The 26,506-nt window shown below is 36.3% G+C and overlaps 1 protein-coding gene across 2 annotated transcripts in view; it reads left to right on the top strand.

Annotated features, from left to right (window-relative positions):
* The window catches only part of PALMD (palmdelphin), a 60,095-nt gene that overhangs the window by 3,088 nt on the left and 30,501 nt on the right, over positions 1–26,506 (top strand). For both annotated transcript variants that reach the window (XM_007485016.2, XM_007485017.3), the window contains exon 2: positions 18,045–18,125. In XM_007485016.2, coding sequence (XP_007485078.1) covers positions 18,045–18,125 — 81 coding nt within the window. The remainder of the gene's footprint in view (positions 1–18,044; positions 18,126–26,506) is intronic.

Genomic DNA, 26,506 nt, shown 5'->3' on the forward strand with positions numbered 1-26,506 from the left:
AAGTCACCCACACTACCAGTAAGGATGGGACTGAGTCATATTGGTCACCCTCAACCTTCAAATGCCCCTCATTCAATTCCTTCTCCACCCCCAAGAAAGATGGCGGCAGTAATGTATCCATCATGCATCCAATATCCATATCTCTCCTCATCCCCATGGGAGAAAGACCTACTTAACTCCATTCCTTTCTCTTTCCAAGTAATAACCTCAGCTTTTGCCCAACCCCATAAAGGAAATAAAATCATAGATTTAGAACTATAAGAGGCCTCTGAGCTTACTAATTCCAACTCCCCTCATCTTCCAGGTGAGACCTGGAAGTCCAGAAAGGTTAAATGACTTACTGGCAAAAGTGTCTGATAGAAGATTTGAACCCAGGTCTTCAGAACCCAAGCCCTGTATTCTATTCATTATTCTATAAAGCCTCTCAAAAGAGAACAAATAGGAGATAGGTATCACCATTTGATGAATAGACCTCAATTTCCTCATCAGGAAATTAGGTGATTGATATCTAAAGTACTTTCCAGTTCTAAATTCCACAATACCTTGCTTTGTATGGTACAGTGCCACAGGTTACAAGAATCTTTTTTGAAACTCCAAGCCTGACCATAACTGAATAGAAAAATAATATGAATTTTGAAGAGTTTATCCTTGTTTTCCTTTTCTAGAATCCTCCTTCCTATCCTCTATGATACTTATTAGATTACAGGGCAATTTGACCATTTGGAACATAAATATAAACATCTTAATTTAGCACATACATACAATCTCTGTTACACCGCACATTCATATTCAAATCATTGTATTAAAACCTGTTCTTCCTGTTATTGGCAAGAAACAAACTTGATTATTGTTCTACTTGGTTTAGAAAAATCTGAAATATCACAATTTTCATCACAAAAAAAAATTCTGGAAGGACTCTTGCCAGTGAATACAGTTAACTTCTAATCACTTGGATCCCCAAAGCTATCCTTGATTATGTCATTGAACAATGGCACTAAATTATTGTAATATAATAAGCTTCTCTTTGCTTTGGATAAGGTTAAAATGAAGGTAAACTTAATTTTATGTAAAGTTACCCAAAGAATCAATGAGAACAAAGAGCATTGGAAAGAATGCTGTTCTGAAGTCACAGTGGGCATATTTTAAGACAATGCTTAGCTTTTTAAAGATAAGACATAGATTCAAGTACTGTATGGCTTAAGAACAGTGGGTTTGAATTCAAAACTTGAAATTGAATTCCAGATCTATCACTTAATATCTGTATACCTTGAACAAGCCACTTAATCCCTCAGAGCCTCATTTTCTACATCAGTGAGCTTCTGTTCACATTTTCCCAACCAAAACATGAAGACTGAACTAAGCCTCTAAAATTCTTGCCAACTGAAAAAAAAAATCTATTAATTCTTAATAATTCATTCTCTAATTAAGCAAACCCATGGCAAAGTTGCTTTTAAAATGGAAATTCCTAAGAGGTGGGGGATCTATTTTAATGAACTTTACATAAAACTAGCAATGTTTTAAAGGGGAGAATTTAACATAATCAGTAATTTATATGTTCTTGCCTTAGCTATCCACTCCATGGATTAACTCCAGACATTTTCTGAATTAACTGGAATATGATTTCCCACTGCATTGAGCTCTGTTAAAACTATTAAACAGGAAGAAAAACTCTTAAGGATGCTTCATGTTAATATTAGCCTTTACAAGTGAAAGATTACATGCCATTTTACAAGAAGGGAAAGAAAATAGTCAGAATATGTCATTTCCATTTCATCACTGTTTAAAAAGATGACTAGGGGGCAACAGGGTGACTCAGTGGATTGAGAGCCAGGCCCAGAGATGGGAGTCCTGGGTTCACACTTCCCAGCTGTGTGACCCTGGGCAAGTCACTTAACCCCCATTGCCTAGCCCTTACTACTCTTCTGCCTTGGAACCAATATTTATTTATCTTGATTCCAAGAAGGTAAATTATTTTAGTGGTTTTTGAGATAGTGTTTGTGAAATACTTTGAAAACAAAGTGGCATGTAGCCGTTCAGTGATTATTACAAGGTTTCCCAGGACCACAGCTTCATCCTATAAAGTGGAAGTGTTGTGTCCACCAGTGATGGTTTCTCCAGTAGAGTTACTCTCTAAAAGCCAGTATGGTCCAAGATAGAGAACAGTGAAAAGGATCAGATGGATTCCTCTTAGAAATACTAACCTTCCCTTAGGATGAGTGGGAATTCAGAAGTTCCAGCTCTTGATGTTCCTCTCTACAATGAGCACATTGTTTTAGGACAGTCACCATAGTGACATTAGGAAATACAGTTATTAACAAAAACGGGAAAGTTCAAAGCTGGGAGACGCCCAGGCTTTAAACTGGCTAGAGATCACAGACGCAACACCTTTTTGGAGTGAACTCAGGAAGGAGTCAGGAGCCTGGAGTCAACTTGGGGAGACAAGAGGGTCCAGCTGGCTAGGACAAGGAAAACAGACAACTGATGCTTCTGTTCTCATTTCTCTGTACCTTTTAATCCCAGAGATATGTGTGGTCAAAGCTGAAAATAGTAGAAGGGTGGAAATGACTAGAAGGAAGGATAGCAAGGAGGATAGCAAGCCTTTCCTCTCCCATCATCATTTGGATCACATACTTCCTAGCTGTGTGACCCTGGGCAAGTCACTTACCTCATTTGCCTAGCCCTTACCCTTCCAGTTTAGAGTTGCTACTAAAGAAAGTTTTTTTTTAAAGAATACATTGGTGACTTTAATTAAATAAAATTTAGAATAAATAAATTATATTCTCAGATTTTTTCCTTTAAATATTTTCTTCATATGAACTACTAATTAAGTTATTTATCCAAAGTATTTATCCAGGTATTTATTATGAACTCAGCATTTAATGCTGCAGGCAGAATTTCTTAATCTGGGGTCCATAAATTATTTTCAATTATTTTTATAATTATTTCAACACACGGATTCAATATATATAATTGGTTTCCTTTATAATTCTATATTTTTAATTTCATGCACTTAACATTCTACAAAGGGGTCCACCAGCATTGTCAGATTTCCAAAGAGGTCCATGACACAAATAAGTTAAGACTTCTTGCTTTATTTAAAGTGATTCAGTAATGCCCTTTATCTTCTGACCAAACTGGTCTACTTGCTCTTCCCAGAGCGTGACATTCCTATTCTCATGCTAGAAATATTTTCACTCCTCACCTTTACTCTTGTAATCTCTTGCTTTCTTCAAGGTACAGTATAAGTTCTCTCTCTTCCATAGTTTTTCTGATAGTTCCAATTGTTAGGACTTCCTCCATATTTCTTTGTGTATATTCTATATTTACTATTTATATCCATGTTGTTCTCCTTCCACTCACTGCTACATTCTAACCTACATGACAGCAGGAAAAGGACTAAGGAACTGGGAATAGACCTATAATTTAAATTTAATATAAGGAACTCGTAGAACAGGAAACTCCCTCTACCAATACAGGTCAACCCTTTCTCTATTAATTTAGTCTTTTAAAATTAACTCCTTATTGATATCTTATTTTTATATCATCATGGTTTTCAAAGTATCTCTACCCCTTCCTCCTCCAGAGAGTCATCTCATATGACAAATAATATTTTTAAAGTTAAAAAGAAAGAAAGAAAAGAGGAAAATCAACACAAGCAATCAATGCATTAAAAAAGTCTGAAAACATGTATAATATGCAACACCCATGGCCCTTCCCACCTTGAAAAAGGATGAGCTAGAGAATCTTCTCATATCTCCTCATCTGAGTCACAGCACACTTTTATAATTTCATTACCTTCACTTTTGATTTTGGAGCTTGTGGTTATTCTTTTCATTTACACTGTTGTAGTCATTTTCTTTGTTGTTTTCTTTACTCTCTTTATTATACTCTGCATCAGTTCAAGCAAGTCTTTTCTGTACTTCTCTTTATTATCTCTATTCATTACCTTCAACATTTCTTACAGCACAGTAGTATTCCATTACATTTTTGTCTAGCACAATTTGTTTAGTTATTCCCCAATTGAAGGTATGTGCTTTGTTTCTAAATCCTTGTTCTCACAAAGTAATATACTATAAATGTCACTACTATATTTTTATTTATATAGCCAAGTAATAAAGTCTAATTCAAAGGGTTTAGACATTTTAGTCACTTTATTTTTATAATTATAAGTGGCTTTCCAAAATGTTAATATCATTTCATATCTCTACCAACAATGTATTAGTGTACCTATCATTCTATAATTTCTCCAACGTTAACTATTGTCACTTTTTTGTCATCTTTGCCAATTTGTAAGGTATGAGATAAAAACTCTGGTACCACTTGTAATCTAAAGATTTGCCTAAAGCATCGAGAGGCTAAGTAATTTTGCCCAGGTGTACACCGTCAATATATATCAGAAGCAGGACTTAAACTCTGGTTTTCCTAACTTTAAGATTGGCTCATTATTTACCATGCAATATATGCTTACTCTTGAAAATTACAACTTTCTCTTCTGTCATTGGAACCTTAGTTTGTTTTAGAGCATCCATTTATAACTGAACACAGTGCCAGGCAAATAATGGCACTAAATAAATGCTTATTGATTTGAATCAATTTTAATATAGTCCTTGTTCTGAAGAAACTTACATTCTGAATTGGGAGACTGAACTAACACTCAAAGAATCAAAACCCTAAAAATCATACAGACCAAAGTTCTCAATTTACAAATAAGTAAACTAAGATCCAGAGAGATAAAGTGATTTGTCCATGTTTAGGCAGCTAACAGGTGGCAGAGATAGGTGTTGAACCCAGGTCTTCTGATCCTAAGCCCTGTGAACTTTATACTATATCTTATTTTAAAACAAAATATAATTAGCTAATAAAATATATAGAAGCCCTAAGAGCTCTAGAGTTTCAAAGGACAGGAATGTAAAGTAAGGACTGGATTGAGAGAAAGCTTTATAAATGAGGATGGAATTGTTCTGGGATGTTAAAGATGATTAGAAATTGGATGACCCTAGGCAGGGGTGGTAGGAAGAGGAGGTTGTAGAGAAAGATTTGTTTTAGGCAGTAGTGAAAATATGTTTGTATAATGGGTCTGACCAGAACTAAGAGTACACATTGAAGAACAGTGGACAATAAGATTAGGACAGATTTTAGATTCATTAAAAAAATGAATGAATGAATAAAAAAAAGTATTTATTACTTAATAGGATGCCTTGGTGATGCAATGGATGAATCTCCAAACCTGGAAGACATTTTCCTGAGTTCAAGTACTACCTTACTTGCTATGTGACCCTAGACAACTCACTTAACCCTATTTGCCTCAGTTTCTCATCAGTAGAATGAACTAGAGAAGGAAATGGAAAACTATTCCAGTATCTTTGCCAAAAAAACTCCAAAGGGAATCATGAAGAATCAGACATAACTGAAAAACAAGAACAAATATTTACTATGTGCCAAGTACCATGCTAAACAGTGAGGATAAAAACATAAAAATTATTTAGTCCCGGCTCTCAAAGAACCATTCTAATTGGGAGAGACAACACATATAGGAGGGTTCAGTGGAAGGGAAGATGGAAAGGCCCAGTGGTCCATTGGGTATAACAGCAGTGGAATTTCAAGACTTAGAGGTCCTTGAGATACACCATATACCATAGCAGTGCCTTGATGTGGGAATGCCTCAGGGATGTATGTAATGATTTAGGTGTGGTTTTCTACCATTAGAATATGAGTTCTTTAAGTACTGATTTCACTTTTTATTTGTGTCCCCAGCATATTTCCTGGCACATAAGAAAACACGTAATACTTGTTGATTGACTGCTTGATGAATTTGACTATACCAAAGGGGCAAATGGCTGGGTCCATCAGAAAACCAGGCAAAGGGGCTTAGATTTGATTCCCTGTGTGTAACACAATTAAAACCCTCTCAGAGAAAGACTCATAATGTTATGTAGGATACATTAAAAGGAGCTGAACATGGAACTCTGAGGTCATCTGAAGAGAAAGCTCTTACAGTAATCCTGGCATGATGTAATTAAGTCCTAAACTAGAGTGGTGTCAAATGGAAATGGAAAGGATAGACACAAGAGACACTGCAAAGGAAAACACAATAAGAGAACTTGGAAAATGGGGAAGGGAGTAGATAAAGGAGAGGGATAAGTCCAAAATGGTTAGTTCCTTCCTTGGTAACTGGATTTATGGGAAGAAGAAGGATGGTGGAAGTTCTCATTTCCATACAATAAGAAAAAAAGCTGAAGAAACTTGATATATTTATAACCTAAACAGAAAATAGACAGGGAGGACAAGTATTTGAACACCCATATGGGCGAAAAAAGCATAAGACGTGTTCTGCATAGCCCCAGAAAAGCAAGAGGTGAAAGTTTTAAAGAGATTAATTTAGGCTTGAAGTAAAGGGAATAAAACTTCCTAACAATTAATTAGAACAATCTAAAAGTGCAATGGACTACCTTGGAAAATGGTAGACTCCTCCTTCCTGCAAGTCTTGCAGCACAATCTATGGCTATGTGTTGTATATATTGTAGAGGAGATTTGTTTTCAGATTCTAGATGATCTTTGAGGTCTTTTCCAACTCTGTATCCAATTCTTTGAAAGTGACTCCCATCTGGGGCTGCAATAAAAATAACTACAATTCATAGCAACAGAAAAGTGTGGAGAGGGATGGGTATGAAGTCCAGGGAGGACACAGGGACATATTATGGGCTTCATTTGAACCATGATGAATTTGAATAGAAATGTAATAAGTGAAAGGAGAGAAGTAGAGATTTATATTGGGAGTCAACAAAAAGGTGAAAGTTGAAAATATGAGAATGAAGAGAAGAAACAATGAAGAGAAATTGCCTTGTTTTTAATCTCTCTCTTCTTCAATCCATCCCACACAACATAGATTATGTTATTCCATTGCTTAAAATTGTACACTGGCTCCCTATTACCTGGAGAATAAAATACAAATAGAACAGCCTAGATTTAAAGCCCGGTAAAACCTGATTGCCAATCTTTCCAAACATTTATTCCTCTTTTTCATGCATTCTCTTCTTCAACTAAACCACTCTACTTACTATCTCCTGAACTTGGCATTGCATCTCCTATCTTCCTGCCTTTTCCCAGTCTGTCTCCCACCCCTGAAATATACCCACTTATCATTTCTACCTCTTTACTTCCTTTAAGGTTCAAGATAGGTTCCAGCTCCTCTTTGAAGGTTTTCCTAGCCATCTTGGTTGTTGTTGATTACTCTGCCTTCATATTTCCTTGTAATTACTTCTCTGTGCACATGTTATATCATTCCAATTTTATCCCCAGTGCCTAGCACAGTGTCTTCAACATACTAGGCACTTAGTCGCATTTTAATAAATTGAATTCAAAGAATCTTAAACTTGGAAAGAACATTAGAGATCAACTCATCCAATTGCTCACCCAACACAAGAATTCCTTTTACAAAACCTCTAATTCCTTCCAGTAAGGTTTTTGCCAGTTAGAGCCAAATAGCCAGATTAGTCACTGCCAACAAGAATCCACCCTTTAACCCACCTCCCCATTCCAGCCAATGGATTTCACTTGGAATCTCTGTAAAAGATTGTAAGGTGTTTGTAGTAAAATAACAAAGATTATGCCTTTCCTCCCAAAAAAAGTACAGAATTTCTCTGCCAAACATCCCAAGTATATATTTCTAAGTGTACATAAGTACATATTTCCCTGTATCCCCAGTGCTTAGCCCATTGCTCGGGACATAATTACTTAATAAAATGCTTTTTCATTCATCCATTCTTCCCTTCCTTCTCCCACCTAGGTACTCATCCACCTGTTTTAATGGATCACACCCATTTATGTGACTACTCTCTCCATCAGTGCTATTGTTAATCCCTCTAAGCCTTCTCACCCTTTGTAATTTCCAGATTTGCAGAATTTTAGAGGGACCTCAGTGGCCATCTGGTCCCAATCCATTCCAGAAAAAGAAGATGTTCTCCAACACACCTCACAAACAGACATACAGAGTTTGACTAAAGATCTTTAATGAAGGTTGGGGAGGAGGGGGGAGAGGAAAACCACAAGCTCCAAAGGCAGCACAAGCTTAAATGGTTTCTTCACAGCTTACACTCACTCCTTCCTTTTTCTTACCTCTGAGGCCAAACAGAACAAATCTAAACCTTCTTCCATATGTGAGGCTTCCAAATACTTCAAGATAGTTTTTTTGTTCCCTTTGAGTCATCTCATCTCCAGGCTAACCATCCCCAATCCTAGACCATGTCTTTCCATAAATACTCCATAGACAATCCAATCAACACACTAGAGACCTTCTTGCTTTAAATACTTTCTTTTAAATATTTTGTGAGGGGGCAGCTGGGTAGCTCAGTGGATTGAGAGCCAGGCCTAGAGACGGGAGGTCCATGGTTCAAATCTGGCCTCAGACACTTCCCAGCTGTATGACCCTGAGCAAGTCACTTGACCCCCATTGCCTAGTCCTTACCACTCTTCTGCCTTGGAGCCAATACACAGTATTGATTCCAAGAGAGAAAGTAAGGGTTTAAAAATAAATGAATGAATGAATGAATGAATACATAAATATATAAATACATAAATAAATGAATGAATGAACATATATATAAATATAAATATTGTGTGAATTCCACAAACTTCATGAGTCTTGAGGATAACATAAATTACAGAAGCAAGTTGCAATCTTTCATGAGCCCATAGGGATAGTCACATAAAGATGGCACATTGAGATATAAGAGTCATCTAAACAAGGAAAGCATTTTTCTACCAATCAAGCCATCATCCTCTGCTGGATTTTCCATCATGCTGTACTGAGATTAAGCTTTTTCCTTTGGAAAAGGAACAGCTTCTTCAGACAAGCATTATCTGCTACATTTCTTTGCCAAACACAATAGCCTGCCCAGAAATGGGACTGTTACTGAATCACAGTCATTAATTTTTGATGGTTCATTAAGGAAATGAGCTCTTGGATTATGAAGGATGTTTTTCCAGTATGATACACAGTGATAATATAGCTTTGTAAAGCCATCAACAGTCAAGGATCGCTATGTTCTTGATTAATATTAGTTCATAGGACCAAAAGGTGATGTAGTCTAACCTCTGTATTCTCTAGATGAGGAAACTGAGGCCCAAAGAGATTAAGTTACATAGAAAACAAATAGCAAAACCAGGATTCAAACCAAAATTAAAGTCAGAGAGAAGAGGCTCTACACTAGGAGTTATGATAATAGCACAAGGAGATAATGTGTCTGACCTGGAAATATTTATATACAGAGGAATTGAGAGCTCAACTCTGGAAGAATACCTGTATTTGTTATTTATCTCTTGATATTCTAAAAAATCCGTAGTTTGCATTGGTGTGTGTATTCTCTCCAACAGGGCAAACCATAACTCTCCGACTTTCTCATCCTGTTTGATTCCCAAAAATGTCATTCTGTAACTCCTCCATTGAGGATTGGCCCAAGATGCTAGAGGTCTTCTTTGGGTTCTTTAAATATAGCCAACAAAACTATTGAGGTATTCACCTGTTGTCTCTCATTCTTACTATTGGACCAGCCTCCTCCTTTTCTGGACATGCCTGCCTGCCCTTGATAGTTTCTTTGCTACTTATTATGCTCATGTCACTCTTGCTGGGGTTATATACTTATACCCTCATGTCTCTTTACTTTCTCTTTGGGTTCCTAACAAATTGGATCAATCTGAGACCATTTTGGTCCAAGATTCACAACCATGTAACTACACAGAGAGAATGCCAGATTTAAAGAGTTAGGCTTTTGTGGTAGAGAGCAATTTCAGAATATTAAAATAACTGTAAAATTTTAAAACATGTGGGAGGTACTTCATTTCAAAATGTACAACATATTATTGCTGACTTCAAGGTCCCACCCTCAAGCCACTTTGCCACCTTAAGAAACATTTCAGTAAATTAAGAAAGAAGACTCTTTGCAGACAGTGGTATAAGTTTAAATTCATTAATTAATTTAAGTCAATATCTCATTAAGGCATTTTCAAATCCCAAGTTGACTTTTCCCAGAAATGTCCTGATGAAGATAAGAAATACCCTCAGAGAGCATTGGCTTTTCCTGACACTTGGGCACCAGATAGGGCTGTTTGGTTGTTGTTAAACCTATGCTTGTCAGAAAAATGGTCAAGTATTAATGGCCCAAGTCAGCCATTTAAGACCTAAAACTAAGTTGTCCTTTTAAACAGAGGATATAATTCAAAACTATCCTCTGTCCTGAGCTCCCAGATTTCAAAAGGCAGCTGTAACAGTGATCATTATTCTACAGAGGCTAAGCATAGCTTCATAAAACACATTAAAGTGAGTTATTGGAGCCATATAAAATTAGCCTACATGCAATTCCTAGCTCTACTACTTACTAGCTTTGTGACCTTGGACAATTCACTTTATTTCTCTGGGGCTCAAGTTGTCCCTAAAATGAGTGGATCTGTAAAATGTTTCCTATTACTTTATGATTCAGTTGAATTCAGCAAGAATTTACTAAGCACCTGCTTTTGGCACTATGCAAAGATGTAGAGATGCAGAGACAAAAACTATGCAGTCCCTGTCCTAAAGGGGCTTAAATTCTATGACAGGGAAAGGAAGGTTCTTTTTACATAAAAACAGCAAAGTATAATACAAGAGAGGGAAGGAATAATACAATCAAAGGAAAGGCCCAGAACAAAAATATAGGATAATGTCCAGGCCAAAGAGGACATATGCAAAGAGGAAGCATGGATTTGGAATGAAAGAAAAGACGATATTGTAACCATGCTTGTCAAGTTTTTTTGAATTTTAATCAAATGATCACATGAGGACCAGAATGTGCTATGATTTTAAGCAACATTCAAGATATGAAATGATTTTTTCTAAAGATAAAGAAAATTGATCTTTTCAGAAAATGAAATATTATTAAAACACTAAAAATTTATATAAGCAACTCACTTTATTTATTAGCTATTTAGATCTAATTTCAAAAGAAAATTTCATGTAGCACATTTCCATTCCTTTCTCTAAGTCTCATTAAGCAATCAACCATCAATAAACATGGACTAAACACATACTATATGCCAAGGCTCTATGAGTGCATAACACTACAGATAATGTTGGACTTTTTCAATATATTGTTTACTTTTCCTGAAGAGTTTTGGTTCTTTTTTTCCTTCATTATGAAGGATGATTTTCTGGACAAGACATTGCAAAATACATAGATAACATAAAAATAAGAGAAATTAATAAAATATGACTTTAACAATAGATACAGGATAAGTGGAAGTAAGAGGGGCACCAGCAGCCAGGAGTATAATAAAAGTATTAATATAGAAGGTGTGGGTTGATAATAATAGTAGCTCTCCTTGCAGGGTACTTTAAAATTACCTCATTTTATCCTAACAACTCTGGAAAGTAGGTGCCAATATTATCCCCATTTTACAATGAGAAACCTGAGACAGAAAGAAGTTGAGTGACTTCTCTAAGGTCACACAGCTGGTAAGTGTTTGAGACTACCTTCAGCCCCAAGTCTTCTTGACTCTAGAGCCCATATTCTATCCATTGTACCAACTAACTGTCTATTTTTCTCTGTAACAGTTACCATTGTGTAGATTGTTCTTCTAATTCTGCTCACCCACTCTGTATCAATGCATAGATAATTTCTTGGAGCACAATAATATTTCATTGCATACATATTTACAAAAAAAAAGGATACCTGTTGTTATTCAGTAGTTTCAATTGTTTGACTCTTTGTGGCCCCTTTAGGGTTTTCTTGGCAAAGATACTGGAGTGGTTTGCCATTTCCTTCTCCAGCTCATTTTACAGAAAACTAAGACAAACGGGGTTAAATAACTTGCCCAGGACCACAGAGCTAAGTGTGTGAGATCAGATTTTTGAATTTAGCTCTTCCTGACTCCAACACTAGTGATCTGTCCATCATACCACCTGACTACCACAAAAAGAACTCTCCAAATACTTTGGAACATAACGATTCTCTTAGTCTTACTTTGATGTTTATAGGATTGACCTATCAGTGGTATATATAGCTGGATCAAAAGTTAAAGACAGTTTGGTAACTTTCGGAGCAAGTTCCAAATTGTTTTCCTGAATGTCAGGGCAGATACAAAGCTATACAGTTTATGGATGTGCCTGTTTCCTACAACTCCTCCCACCTTTGTCCGTCCTTCTTAAGAAATACTTTAGCAGCTATGGAGAATGGATTGCAATGGGGAGAGACTAGAGGCAAAGAGACCAATTAGAAGACTGTTGCAAAAATCCAGGAAGATTCTTTGTCTGTTCACCCTTCCTTTCCTTTTGCTCATGATCACATTTACTGTGTGCTCCATTCTTCTGGTTATCTTTTTTTCAGCTGGTATCATTTCACAGAAATCTGTACAAATTTCACTGTATTCCTATTACTTATTCATCTTAATTACATTAGAGAGCTACAATTTATATAGCCTGTCCCCCATTGCTGGACAGTTAAATAACGTCCAGTTTGGTGTTTTGGTTTTTGGTTCTTTTCAGTAAACACCAAAACCACAATGCACAATGCAAGTGTTGAATTTCCTCCAGTTACTGTTGCTCACTCTCATGACTCCCATGACTAGAAGAGAAAAACCAATAACTATAATGGCTCTCTAGCCGGCTCTCACCACATTCTCCCCAGATCTAACCACAAAGTCGTAAAAACTTCGATTTGGAAGAGACCTCAGAGGCAGTCTCAAGCAACTTCCCATTCAAAGCCAGAATTCCCTTAATAATACCTCTCCTTTACTCTCTAGCCAAAACCCCCAAGGCTGAAGATCTAGGGAGAGGTGAGAAAAGAAGAAAAAGCCAAAGTCAAAGGAAGGCAGAAGTGATGTTCACTCTAAGTTTCTCCTTCCCTGAATCAAAGGAACAATATTAAAAGTAGCTAGAAGGACAGGCAGAATATCATCAGGTAGCACTGTGGATAGAATGCTGCACCTGGGGTCAAGATCTGAGTTCAAAACCAACCTCAGACACTGTGTGAACCTGGACAAGCCATCTTGGCTTGCTTTGCCTCTGTTTCTTCAACTGTCAAATGGACATAATAATAGCATATGACTGTTGTGAGAATTAAATCAGATATTTGTAAGGTGCTTAATACAGTGCCTGGCAAATAGCAGGTACTTAATAAATGTTTGTTCCATCAATTCATCCATCCAATACTGGTTTCCTACCTTTCATTCATCTTGATCCCTACTCATGAGACAAATAAGAACAATAAATATGTTTTAACATAGTTTTTAATCTCTTATAGTATCCAGCAAAGTCTTATACATTGTAGGTATTCCATAAATATTGAATGAATGAATAAAGAAAAGAAAATATCCCTTTAAATAAAGGAAAAATCAGTCAACATTTTTCAGGCTAAAAGTTATATTCCATTTAAACCACTGAATCAGTGCAAGCCTATGCCAAGCGGTCATAATAAATAATAAATAATAAATGCTTATTCCCTCAGCTTTCTCCACTCCAGTCAGTCAGTCAACAAGCATTTTTAAACCTTTACCTTCTGGCTTAGAATCAACTCTAAGTATTGGTTCCAAGGCAGAAGAGCAGTAAAGGCCAGATATTTGGGGTTAAGTGATTGCCCAGGATCACATAGCGAAATGTCTGAGGTCTTTTTTGAACCCAGGACTACCCATCTCCAAGCCTGGCCTCTCTATCCACTGAACCACTTACCTGGCCCTTAACAAGCATTTATTAAACACTTAACATGTGGCAGGTCCTGTGATGACATCTGGAGACACAAAGACCTATGTCATTGCAGTTGTCTCTTAATTATCAATGGACTAAGGATTCCTATTGTTCAACCTCTTTGTCATTTCATGTCATGATCTTTTGGTCAGTTGCCTGCTTCCTGAGTCTTCCAATAAAGAAAAGGTCAGTAAATAAAAGGAACTGAAATTCAAAATAGTCAGTGTTTGCTAGTAATAGCACCTAATACTATTTTGAGAGGAAGGGAGAATAAAATGATATTCTGAGATGTAGTTTGAATAATAAATACTAGTTAATTATTCATTCTGTTTCCTACTCCATGGATAACAGAAATTTGGGATGTTGCAAAATCTGACGCAAGTAAGATCAGAGAATTAGAAATTACTTTTGTGGTTTCTTTCAAGTCTAGTTTTCTATGTCCCTGACTTTCTCATCAGATATTTCTTTTGAAAAAAGTCATTCTTGTCCTATTGCCATCTTCCAGTCCTAAGTCCTTTCCAATCACATCTATCATTATAGGAATGGCATATTACACTGGCTCATTTGTTTGTCTTGTCATCCCATGTACTATTGACACTCGAGCTGTGTATGCTTCAAAACCGTCTTGCTATTAATATTCAGCATTTTTAAAAATACTTACATAAGGACCCTAAAAGTTACCACTATAAATGCTGACTTGTAATAAAGCAGGTGATTGGTCCATAGGATGGTATCTCTGATACAGAATGTACTAATAATATGACTTGTATCATCTCTGGTGTGTTAACGACTTTATAAGGTTAGAATCACATTGATATTAGCTGCTCTTAATTTTTAAAGAAAAAAGGAGGCATCCCTTTAGATAAGTGGATCCCTGGAGTACTGATTAGTAGCCTAAACAGAGCCAGAAATTATTATATTATATATTATATTTAATAATATTGTTAACTATTAATTAAATAATTATTATTAATATATCACATAATATATATAATTGTGCAAAATGCCTTTGAAGGAATAATAGTGATTTGACTTATTCCTAGTGGACAACATTGACAAAAGCATTCATTGGATACATAAATGACAGTCAATGTGATGTTATGGAAAGATCCCTGGCTTTTGAACTGACTAACCACGCGTGACCTTGGGCAATCATTTAATCTCTTGAACCTTCCACTTCCTCATCTAAAAAATAAGGACAATAAGATGTTCACTACTTATCTCACAGATCTGTTGTAAAGAGCAAATGAGATACCATGTAAAGTACTTAGTAAACTAGGGCACTTCAATAAGTGCCAACCCTCATTGTTAATGTTATTTGTAATACTAATAATATAACTAGGTTAGTGGCTCATTGGGGTCAGTAGAAGCACTCTATCTCCTAAAGACATCTTGAGGATGGAGATAATTAAATATATTGAAGTCTGTGTTTCAGCCCTGTTGTTTTATGTCCGGCTGCCTGTTCTACAATATCCTTTGAAGGAATTGAATGATTTCATTAAATTTTGTACCCTACTAAAGAGAATGAACATATATTTTAAATATTTTTGGTGCTCATTCTTCCACTGGAAAAAAAAGTGGAGGACAGTGGTTTTCAAACAAGCACATCTTTTATAATTTTAACAGATTTCAGTGACTTTTTATTTTAATTTTACTAATAGCCTTGTTTTTATATACCTTCATTTTGAGTACATTTTGAATACATCCCTTCCCCTTCCCCGCTCTTTAAATTCTATTGCAGTCTTTTCCCCACTGCAATAAAGATTTTAAAAGAAAGACAAAAAACCGCTCAATAAAACTAACCAACTCGTCGGCTAAGTCTAATAGTAGATGCAGCTTTCTACACACAATCACCCACCTGTGTAAATAAGGGAGAAAGGACCATTTTCTGACTTCTGTGAAATTTGATCCATTACTGGAGATTACAGAAAGAAATAGCTCATGATGAAAATGAATCTGAAAAGAAAATTTCCCCTTCTCCAAACATTCATCATATACTTTGGGGGCTGGAATTGAGCACCATGCCCATTTTACTTGATGTGTAATTTTTACCACTTTAGCCTTTAGTTGCTAGATGTATAATAGCATCAGGATTAGCCTATTGGTTCCAAAATGTCTCCAATCCCTGCTCCCACCTCTATCTACAGCCATCAGCAGTTATAAGACTTTACTGACTCCAATCTGCAGCTCTACAAGCAATCCCATTTGCTGCTCCATCTTATGGATCACTTCACCTGTTTGTCACATGTGGTCATTTATTTTTATGGCATTCAGGGTCCTTGTTGTATAAAAGGAAGAATAGAGAAAATATCATAAAATCATGAATATGAAACTGAAGATACTCAAGAGGCTAGTTAGTTGAACCCCCTCATCTTATAGATAAGAAAACAGAGACCCAGAGAAGTTAAATATTTTATCCAAGTTTCCATGGGTGCTATCAGAAGTAGAACTTGAACCCAAACCCTCAAAGTCCAGAACTAGGACTCAATTTCAGGCCCCCTCTCACTCTCTAGGGTTAGAGATTCTATATAGCTTGAAGGATGTCCTAAAGTTCAAGCAGGGAATTGACTTTGTATGGTTTTCGGAGTAGCCTCCATGTTCTTTGACCTAGTCTCAGAAAGTATAATTGTAGAGAAAAGATGCCATATATAAGTGCTTTAGAATAGAAGCAGAGCTCCTCCTATAAGTAATACTGCTCAAATCATATTGTCTTCTTACACAGTGAGGCTACTGCTTAAAAGTGAAGCATAACCTTTCACATAGTTATCTTGGAAGGTCCTTCTTTCAATATGCTGCCCCGTCTCAAGATGTCATTGGATTGGCCTTCCGTAGAAGGCACACAAAACTGATCTTACTTCTTTGAAGTTATAGCAAAGTTAAATAATTGGAAACAAAATGCCATATTTCTCATCTTGGTCTTCTATTTTATTTGCAGTTCTTTGATCAAGACCACTTCTGACTGGCCACAAAAATCAAATTCCTCCTCAAAAACTGAAAATGTTCCTTTGGGAAGGCAGTACATATTGGCAAGAATGTTGGGCTTAGACTCAGAAATACCTAAATTGCCCTCCCTCTCAGATACAAATTTCCTGTATGGCTTTAGGCAAGTCATTCAGTCAAGTTCACTCTGTCCCCTCAGTCTCTGATTTGTAAAACAGGGTTAATCATAGCACCCATGTCAAAGGGTTCTGATGGATAATCGACCTCAGTAATCTCCATAAAGTGGTTTGTAGACCTTAAAATGCCATATACTTCAAAAAGATAATTCCCTACTCCACCCTCCTTGGATAATTTAGAGTCCTTCGAGGCAAGTACCATTTCCCATCTCTTTTTATATCCAAGGTGTCTACCAAAATCCCTTATGTGGAATCATGTAATCACGGAAAAAATATTCTAAATTAACTAAATAAAAATTTTAGATTAAAAAAAAAGAAAAAAACCCTTATGTATAGTATAAATACTCACTGAATTGAACTGAACTGAATGGACTCTGAAGGCAGTTCCCAAAAAGGTTGTATGAGAATGAAGGGAACAGTTGTAGCATTACTGTAATAAGTGAAGATTGTATCATAATAAACACTTTGAAGAAGATTTGATATTCTTGTTGAAATTTTATCTCTGTACTTTACAGTCACATCTCAGTCATTGATGCTATTGATATAAATGTGATCTAAAGCAATATAGTACTATTACTGAATCCATTCCACTTCACCTTTACCTAGAAACAAATCATTTTATTCTTACTGTACCTCATCTCTGCCCTTTTTTCCTATTAGCAATGTAATCATACCAGGAAGGAAATTTACCAAGTTTCTAAGTTTCTTCCCTAGCTAAACCTCAGAAGGATCTCCTTCCTATTCCCAATCTCCCAGGAGGCCCCTCCCCTAAGAGCTTCCTTGTTCTCTTCTGTCTACTCATAATTCCATGTAATTTCTCCTGCTAGAAAAAGACTTTTCTCATTTGATGTTACCATCCCAATTTCAAAATTGTCTCCTTAAAAGGCTTTCATTCTGTTGGTCATTCAATTCCATATACTCATAGTTAAAGATTCTGCACATTAAATTAAAAGAGAACAAAAAAGGAAGGGAATATTGACTAGAGAGAGAAATAACAGGTTTATTTAAATGAATTTTTAATGGAATTATGTTTCTCTCAAGAGTTTTTCTGAATCTCATTTTACTTTCTTTCATCTTAAAATATGCATCCCCTGAGCACCCTGTGACATTTTGGCCCATGCCAAGAGCATGCACTTGTCTATCTATTCTTATGACATCAACAGCAGGATGAGATATTTAAGTTAATTGTAAAAATAAATTCTGGATTTTTTCCATTGCAGGACAAAAGGAAATTGCAAGAAGAAATCTCACAAAAGCGTCTGAAAGTAGAGGAAGAAAAGCTAAAACACCAGCATTTGAAGGTAAGTTGGACTTTGATTTCTTTTCAATGAGATCATATTTGTCTTTTCTAATGGTACTCACAATTCAATATAAAATCTCCTTTGGGGAAAGGAAAAAACCCATGTTGCTCTATTAACTCTCTCATAAACATAAGGAATGTCTATCTACTAGAAAATTTACATATGAGGTTAATGCCTTCTAGACAAAGGGAGTTGAACTAAGAATATGTTCTCTTCTATTATTTCTGAATTTTTGAAATTTGTTGAGTAACCTTGAGAACCTGGCCTCAAGGATTTTTCCCTTGACATAGTCTTGGCCAAACCCCATAAGGATCTGATTGTGGCAAGAAGTTCCTTTTGAAATCTATGGGAGCTCAGAGGTGTGGAACAGGCAAGCATTTATCCTACTTAAGAATGGGTGTATTTCAAAACTTAGTATGCTGTTGTCTGAGCATGGTTTGAGTTTTTTGAGGGTTATTCTATTTTGATCAAACATGAGATCATAGTCAGAAATAAACTGCAGTTCAAAAATCAGACTCTACATCTTCCACTGGGTGTGTTCCCTTAATAATTGGAGCACACTAGTTTCAACATTTCATTATGTAGCTTGGTAACAGGATGCAACCAAATGACAAACAATAGCTCCTTGTGAACAGCCTCAAGCAGGAGACTGTATTTATCTGGCAAGACTTCTATCAATTAACTTAATGGAGCCACAAAATAAAGTCATAAGCCAGTTTTGCAGCATAAAGGAAGCATGTCTTTAAATTTTGGTTAAGTTTGGCATGGTCTGTTGAATCCATATCATTGATGGGCGAAATAGCCCACACTCAAAAAGCAAGTTAATTGAGTCTTCTTTCCTCCTGATCTGTTGCTTCCCATTGACCCCATTTGAGCAGATATTCTATATTGTACAAATAGAGTACTTCCAAGGATGATTAATGTCTTATTCAGGGATGGCGAATTAAACCTAGATGAGTGTGGAAAAGGACCAGGAAATATCCAGAAAAAGAAGTATGTGCTTTAGGCAAACTGTTGAAATATCAACAGGTCATTGGATCACTATATCAACATGGACGTCATTACATAGAAAAGGGATTAAATTTGTTTTGTGTGGTTCCACAAGATTAGCAATTTATAAAAAGAGGCAAATTTGGTATTGCTATAAGAAAAGGCTTCCTCACAACTAGAGATCTTTAAAAGAGGTCTGGGCAGTGTCAGTAGGAAGCGGCTTCACCCATCACTGGAAGTCTTCAAGGCTAACATTGGAAGATCACTTAGTGAAGATGAGATGAAGTAAACTTAGTTTTCAGATCTAGGTTAGACTACATGTTTACTGAGGTCCTTCCCAACTCTGAAATTCTATCCTAGTATGATATGACTAGAACTCAAACTATATTGCATAGGCAGGCATGCCCATTCAATCCTTTCTGTTCTAAAGATTCCATTATTTCAGTAGCACTACTGCATTCTCTCAGGGATTGGATCCCTGCCCAGGAATAAATTGGTGACTTTGGAATGTTTTCCATGTCCTCATGTACCATCATTAGGCAAATGGGCATCCTAATGCCAAAAGCTGCAACCAACATATTCTTGAGCTGTGTTCCAAAAGTGTGTCTGTGAAGCAATTGTTTGGAATTCAGGATTTTCCTATAAAAACACTTCTCCATGGTACTTCTTTTCCTAGTCAGCTCACAGAAACCTACTTAACTCTAAACCTGGAGCAGAATTCTACACTAATACTAACCACCAATAATAGAACTTAATTACCATGTGTAATGACACTTCTATGGGAAATGTCTTCAGAGTTCCAACTTGGAATGCCAGAAATGGGAGCAGGGATCTTCCCTTACTTGACTCCAGACCAAAGATGCAAGTGCCATCACTGATCTCTGCCAAGGGCTCCAACAAAACCAGGGTGAGATATGGAGGTGATCAGTCTTAGGCCATGTACATTTGCTGCTAACAAAAAACACCCAGGAAGAAACTGTAGAAGACTTGCTATTCACCACCACCTTTTGTTCCACAGTCTGCTTGTTTTCATTTCTACCCAGGGTTTCACTCCCTCCCACATACTTCTTTAAAGGTTTTCTGAGGAATTTTTGCTGCTAAGAAACAAAGGAGAAATCACCCAGGATGTGCCTCCATGCCTTGATCCCCTCCTTTTCAGCCCCCTTACACACACACACACACACACACATACACACACACACACACACACACACCTCTCTCTCTCTCTCTCTCTCTCTCTCTCTCTCTCTCTCCTTCTCCCTTCTCCCTTTCCCTTTATCCTTTCCTCATTTGAAGTCCTTTTCTTCAACTTATACCCTGAAAGGAAAGAGAAAGTTACACATATATACATTATATTTTTTAAACCAAAAAGCAGCACATATAGTCTAACAAAGGATATTTCCTTTGAATAGTCTAATTGAGTACAAGTTCTATTCTTGAAATATGGATGCTCTTGTTATATTCTAGATGAGTGAATAACCAAGTGTCTTATATACTGAATTGTGAGCCAGTATCTACAACAGAGTGATTAATATTCATCTTAATTTCTTAAAGTCATACTTGGACTAGCTTGGGCATTCTGTCACAGGAGGAAGACAGGAGTACAGGCTGTAGGTAGTAAAAACAATGGGTCCTCTGGGTGAAAAATAAGGGAAAAGGAATATGTACCTGGATGGAGGAAGTGGATAAATAAACCTGTTTCATATTTCTCTCATCTGTCAGTCATTAAACGCACATTTATTAGATATTTATCAGATACCAAGCATTGTTCTCAAGGATGGGGATATAAAGTAAGTAAAAATTCAGTCCTACTTTTAAAGGGGTACAATCTTATTGGGAAGACAACATGTAAGTAACTAGGTACAAACAAAATACAGAGAAAATAAAAAGAAATTTGAAAAGGCAAGTCATTAGTAGCTAGGGGTCTAGGAGAGACTCCTGAAGCAGGTAGGATTTTAGCTATATTTTAAAAGTCAAGGAGAGTAAGAGGCAGAGGTAAGGGGACAGAACATCCCAAGCATAGGAGACAGCCAGTGCAAAGTCTTCCTATCGTAGATATATGGAGGAGTGGAGAATTTAAGAAGAATGAACAGGAAGTAAGAATCCAGATTTTTAAAAGCTCTATAAGCCAAACAGAACATTTTATATTTGATCCCAGGGGTGATAGGGAGCCACTGGAGCTCATTGAGTTGGGGGAAGGGTCAGAATAGGGAAAGAAGCCAAAAGACTGAATAAAAGGCTATTGCAATAGTCCAGGCAAGAGGCAATAAGAGCCTTAATGAGAGTGATAGTTATGTAAGCAGAGAGAAGGGGATGTTGTGAAAGGTGTTGTAAAGATAGAAGTTGAGAAAGGGAAGGAATTGGAGAAAAAGATAATGCCTCCAGTATGGGACATGTTGGATTCAGATACTTATAAGCCATTTAGTTCAAGATATCCAAAAGGAAGCTGATGATGTAAGACTGGAGCTCAACAGGAAGACTAAGGCTGGACACATAAATATGGGAGTCATATACATAGAGATGTTAACTAAACCCTCTGCTTTGCTCCCACTACCGCCATTCTAATACCAAGTTTCATTACCACCTACATGGTCAGTTATACTTGCCTCAAAGCTACACAGTTTATTCCTGCCTCTATTCTCTCTCTTCCAATCTATCATTTCCACCATGGCTCATTTTCCTTGTGCCCAGATCTAGTCCTGTCACTCCACTGCCCTAAAGTCTCAAGTGATTCCATATTGCCTACTAAGTAAAATTCAAACCTGAAATTCAAAGTTAGGTGCATTTTATGTTTGTTGAATTGAATCAACTTGAATCAGATCAGTAATTCTTGAGGTGAAAGATTGAGATCATTTAGTAATTTTCAGGAGGCATCTTAATATTTCTTCATCTTTTTTCCTTAAAGATCCTTTATCTAGTTTATATTTATGTCTAATTAGAATATGAGCTGGTGATAGAATCCAAAAATTCCTTTAAAACAGAGCTGAGGTGCCAAGTCCTAGAAACAAGACCTTTGATGATCCCCCCACATGTCAATGGATTCTCCCTCTCGAAATTGCTGCATTTATATTTTGTGTTTACTTATCTTTGCATATGTTGTAACTCCTCAATATATGATACTTGAAGGTAGAAACAATATTTCACCTCAAGAATTACTGATCTGATTCAACTTGATTCAAAACAAACATAAAATGCACCTAACTTTGAATTTCAGGTTTGAATTTTACTTAGTAGGCAATATGGAATCACTTAAGACTTTTTGTCTTTGTATGTATATATTAGGCAATTAACAAGTATCTGTCAAAGTTAGAGAGAAATAGAATGGTACAGTGGATAGAACACTGGATTTAGAGCAGAGGATCTAGGTTTGAATGAACATTACTTCAATTAATTTAAAATTAATTAAATTAACTCTATAGTTACCAAAAGCAAAGTACTTCTTAATGTACTGCTCTGTGATTCCTAGTCTATCACTTACTTCCTGTGCAACCATGGTCAAGTCACCTTATCTCTCTGGGTTTTATTTTCCTCCTTTGTAAAGTCAGAAGGTTGGACTTCAGGAGCTCCAAATTCCTATCCAACTTTAAATCTATGATCCAATGAATTTAATTAAATTGGAAGGAAATTATGAAGTCATCCAGTCTAATCTGTGCTGAAGTGGAAATTCCTTCCACAAATAATCAAGGATAATTAGTATTTGAAACCCATTAAATCACATAAAGTTATCCCCTTCCCATTTCCCAGTAGTTAGTGTGTCTGGCACTTGGCATTTTTTGTTGCTAAGACCCAATTCCCCTGGAATAATGTATTTCCTAATATACAGATAACATCTGTAGCACATTAGTGGAAGCTTCACATGTGGGAGGGAAAGATTTAGTGTCTCAGGGAACAAAAGCTTCATCCTGTGGTGAAATGGAAAAAATGTCAGATGGGACATCAGAAATCTGGATTCTGGTCTTAGATCTACTTCTACCCATGTGACTTTGAACAAATCCCTTAGCCTCCCTGGACCTCAATTTCTTTATCTATAAAGTGGTATAAGCAGGTTGGGGTGTCCACAAGGACTGCTCTAACTCTAAGTTCTATTTCTAGTCTAAGATTCTATGTTCTGTATTATTATCCCTGGGTAAGAGAAAGGCAGAAGAACAGTCAAGAGTTCTTGCTTGTACCACTTCTTACTCATTGGTGAATGTATTCTCTACTCAATATTAGTTGTTATTATTTAGTCCTTTAGGTTGTATATGACTCTTCATGATGCCATTTAGGATTTTCTGGGCAAAGATAATGGAGTGGATTGCCATTTCCTCATCCAGCTCATTCTCTAGATGAGGAATTGAGCCAAACAGGGTGAAGGGACTTGCTCAGGGTCACAGAGATAGTATGTGTCTGAGGCCAGATTTGAACCTGGGGAAAATGAGTCTGTTTCCACAACACTTGCCAACTCATAGACTATTATCATGACCTCATTCACATTTCCAGGTCTTCTTGTCATCTAGTCTTTCAACTCTCCTCCTTTCTCTTAGTCCACCAACTCTTGCCTTTACTGCCTCCGCAGGTTGCCACACATTTCAGTAGGCTGAAGCAACACAAACACCAGCCTAAAAAGTTGTCTTCCCCAACCGAAAGCAAAACAAAAATGACATCATGAAAGAGTTTTGGAACAGGGAAGTATAGCATATGAAATTGTCCATAAATTTATTGATTGATATTTTTTGATCACCAGACACAAGATAATTTATACATATGGCATAAAGGAAAAGGATCTTCCAGAAAGGTTAACTGCACTGAACTGTGATAAGAGACTTATATAAATTATATTTATATATATATATATATAATATATGATATATAATATATATAATATAACACAAAATAATATATAATAAATATATAAAACATATTTATATTATAAAGCTCATATTATTAACCCCAAATAGTAACTGATATGGTAATATGATCACAAATTCAGACAAACATAAATACTAAATCAAGACTGTGAGTGTGATCATGAATCATGTAATCATGAAAAAATATTCTAAATTTGAAAAAAATTATTAAAAGACTGTTAGTACTTTCTTAAAGTCCTTTCAATTCATCATGCTAAAGAACATCTAATACCTGAAATCTATTCTTGCTACAACTTTAAATTAATTACTTAAGTGGTTCAGTTACATTTTTAAAGCATCTTTTATTTTTTAAAAAAAGTTTTTTTACATTTATTTTAATTTTGTATGTTGTTTCAAACTTTCCAGCAACACAGTGAATGTCTTGAAAAAAATATTATCATCCTAAATTATTCCAAGTTAATCCATTTATATGCTGGTCCATAAGCAACGTGAAAGCAAAAGGAAATTGTTTTGATTCCATAAAATGTATATTAATTTTTTTTTTGCAAACTGTCAGGCATTCTGTAAAAACAAATGATTATTATAGTTTTCTACCTAACCCAAACTTTCATCATGATCTCCTTAGGATCAAATGAGAAAATATATGAAAGCAGTTTACAAACCTTAAGTCCTCTATGTAAATATGAGTCATTATTATCTAATTGGATAAGCATAATGCAAGAACAACCCTTGTGGTATTTTTATTTATCAGGTCGCCATATTGTAGGTTCATAGGATCATTGATTTAGAACAGAACAGGAACTTAGGTGCCATCTTGTCCAACCTCTTCATCTTACATTTAAGGATACCAAGGCCCAGAGAGGTTATGTTACTTGCCGAAGGTCAAATAGATAATCAATGGCAGATCCACAGTTCAAATCCATATCAATCAATCAATACCTTATCTGCACCAGACACCATTTTAAGATGCTGAGGATTCAAAAACTATAGTAAACTCAAACAAGTTACATTCTGTTGGTGGGAATGCATGCATACACACTCACATTTGTAAAATAAATGCAATGTAAATACAAATTAAAGGGAGAGGGGAATCCCCAGATGTTGTCATCGTAAAGAACATGGCATTCCCAAGTTGGGGGAGCTGAGTTTGAATAGCAGCTCTGTCCCCAGATAGTATAGTGAACTAGTATTTTGATTGTGCCATACAAGTGGATTTATTTTACATTCATAAAGCTCAGGAGATTTTTTTCCTCCACAAAAAGTTTGCTCACTTCTATCTTATGAGTCAGCATCACCAAGCAGAGTCAACTCACCGCCTGAGTCTTAGTGATATTTACATGGACATAATTGGCTGAAATTGCCCTTATAAGTTGTTTGGGAGGACGATAATTTCTTTTGACAACATCATCTACTCTCATTTCACAGTTACATACTTACATGTCCCATCAAATGAAAATTAACAGGTCAACCAGGAGGGAGAGTCCTTCAATTATTGGTATATTTATTTATTCACAATCTCTCACAGAGAGCTCAATTTTGGCCTCTCCAAGCACACATTTACCAGGCCTGTGGAAAGCATTCTTGCAAACAGCAAAGCCGTTATATTAGGGGATTGAGATAACCCTGGGGACAATAATCTCCTAACTATCCACAAGTCATCTGTAGTACAAATGGCTTCATTGGTGTGTCAGGACACTGGTGTGTGGGGCTGCACATCCATCCTCTGTATTGACACAAGCAAGATGCCCCCATTTCCAAAATGTTAAGTATAGCCATGGTGGCCTTGGAGTCAGGAAGACTGGTTTAAAGCCCTGATTCTGATAGACATTAGCTCTGTGACAAAGGTCATTGAACCTCTTAGTTCCCAGGCAGCAATAAGACTTTATTTTACTGATGAGCTGTTGATTGGCATCAGTGGAGGGAGTTTCCATGCTGGGAATTCCCCACACAAAGGACGTCACGGGTCTAGACCAAAAAGGGGGAAAAAAAGATTTAGGTAAAGTTCAAAATATTATGGTGTCCAAGAAGAAACAATTAATCTGCCTGGTTCCATCACTTAGTCATTATGGACAAAACACTAAACATCTGTGAACCTAAGCTTCCTGATCTAAAAAAGATCCATAATGAGATTCTTACAACCTACTTCATATGGTTGTTGTCAAAATCAAATGTGATAATATGTGAATAATGCTTTACAAAACATAAAATGCTATTTTTTTCTTGGTTACCATCTGGCCCAAATTGCTCTCTCTTTGGTTACTATGAAATACTAACCACCTTAATTAGGTTTGATGTAAAGACCTAAATGCAAGTTTTCATAAATGTTATTCCTTGCATATTTTTTATTTTAAAAAATAGAGCTATTACTACTTGCTTCTATTCTTAATCTTTGCATATGAGAGGCATGGCATACTGGATAGTGAGCTGACCTGGAAGCCAAGAAGCCCTGGATGCAAATTCTGCCTCTGAAACATACTGGAGGTGTAAACCTGCTCAAATTATTTAACCTCTTAGTTCTCTAGACAAATCTCTTTGACAATAATT

The sequence above is a fragment of the Monodelphis domestica genome, chromosome 2 (assembly GCF_027887165.1).
Source record: "Monodelphis domestica isolate mMonDom1 chromosome 2, mMonDom1.pri, whole genome shotgun sequence".
Lineage (NCBI taxonomy): Eukaryota > Metazoa > Chordata > Mammalia > Didelphimorphia > Didelphidae > Monodelphis > Monodelphis domestica.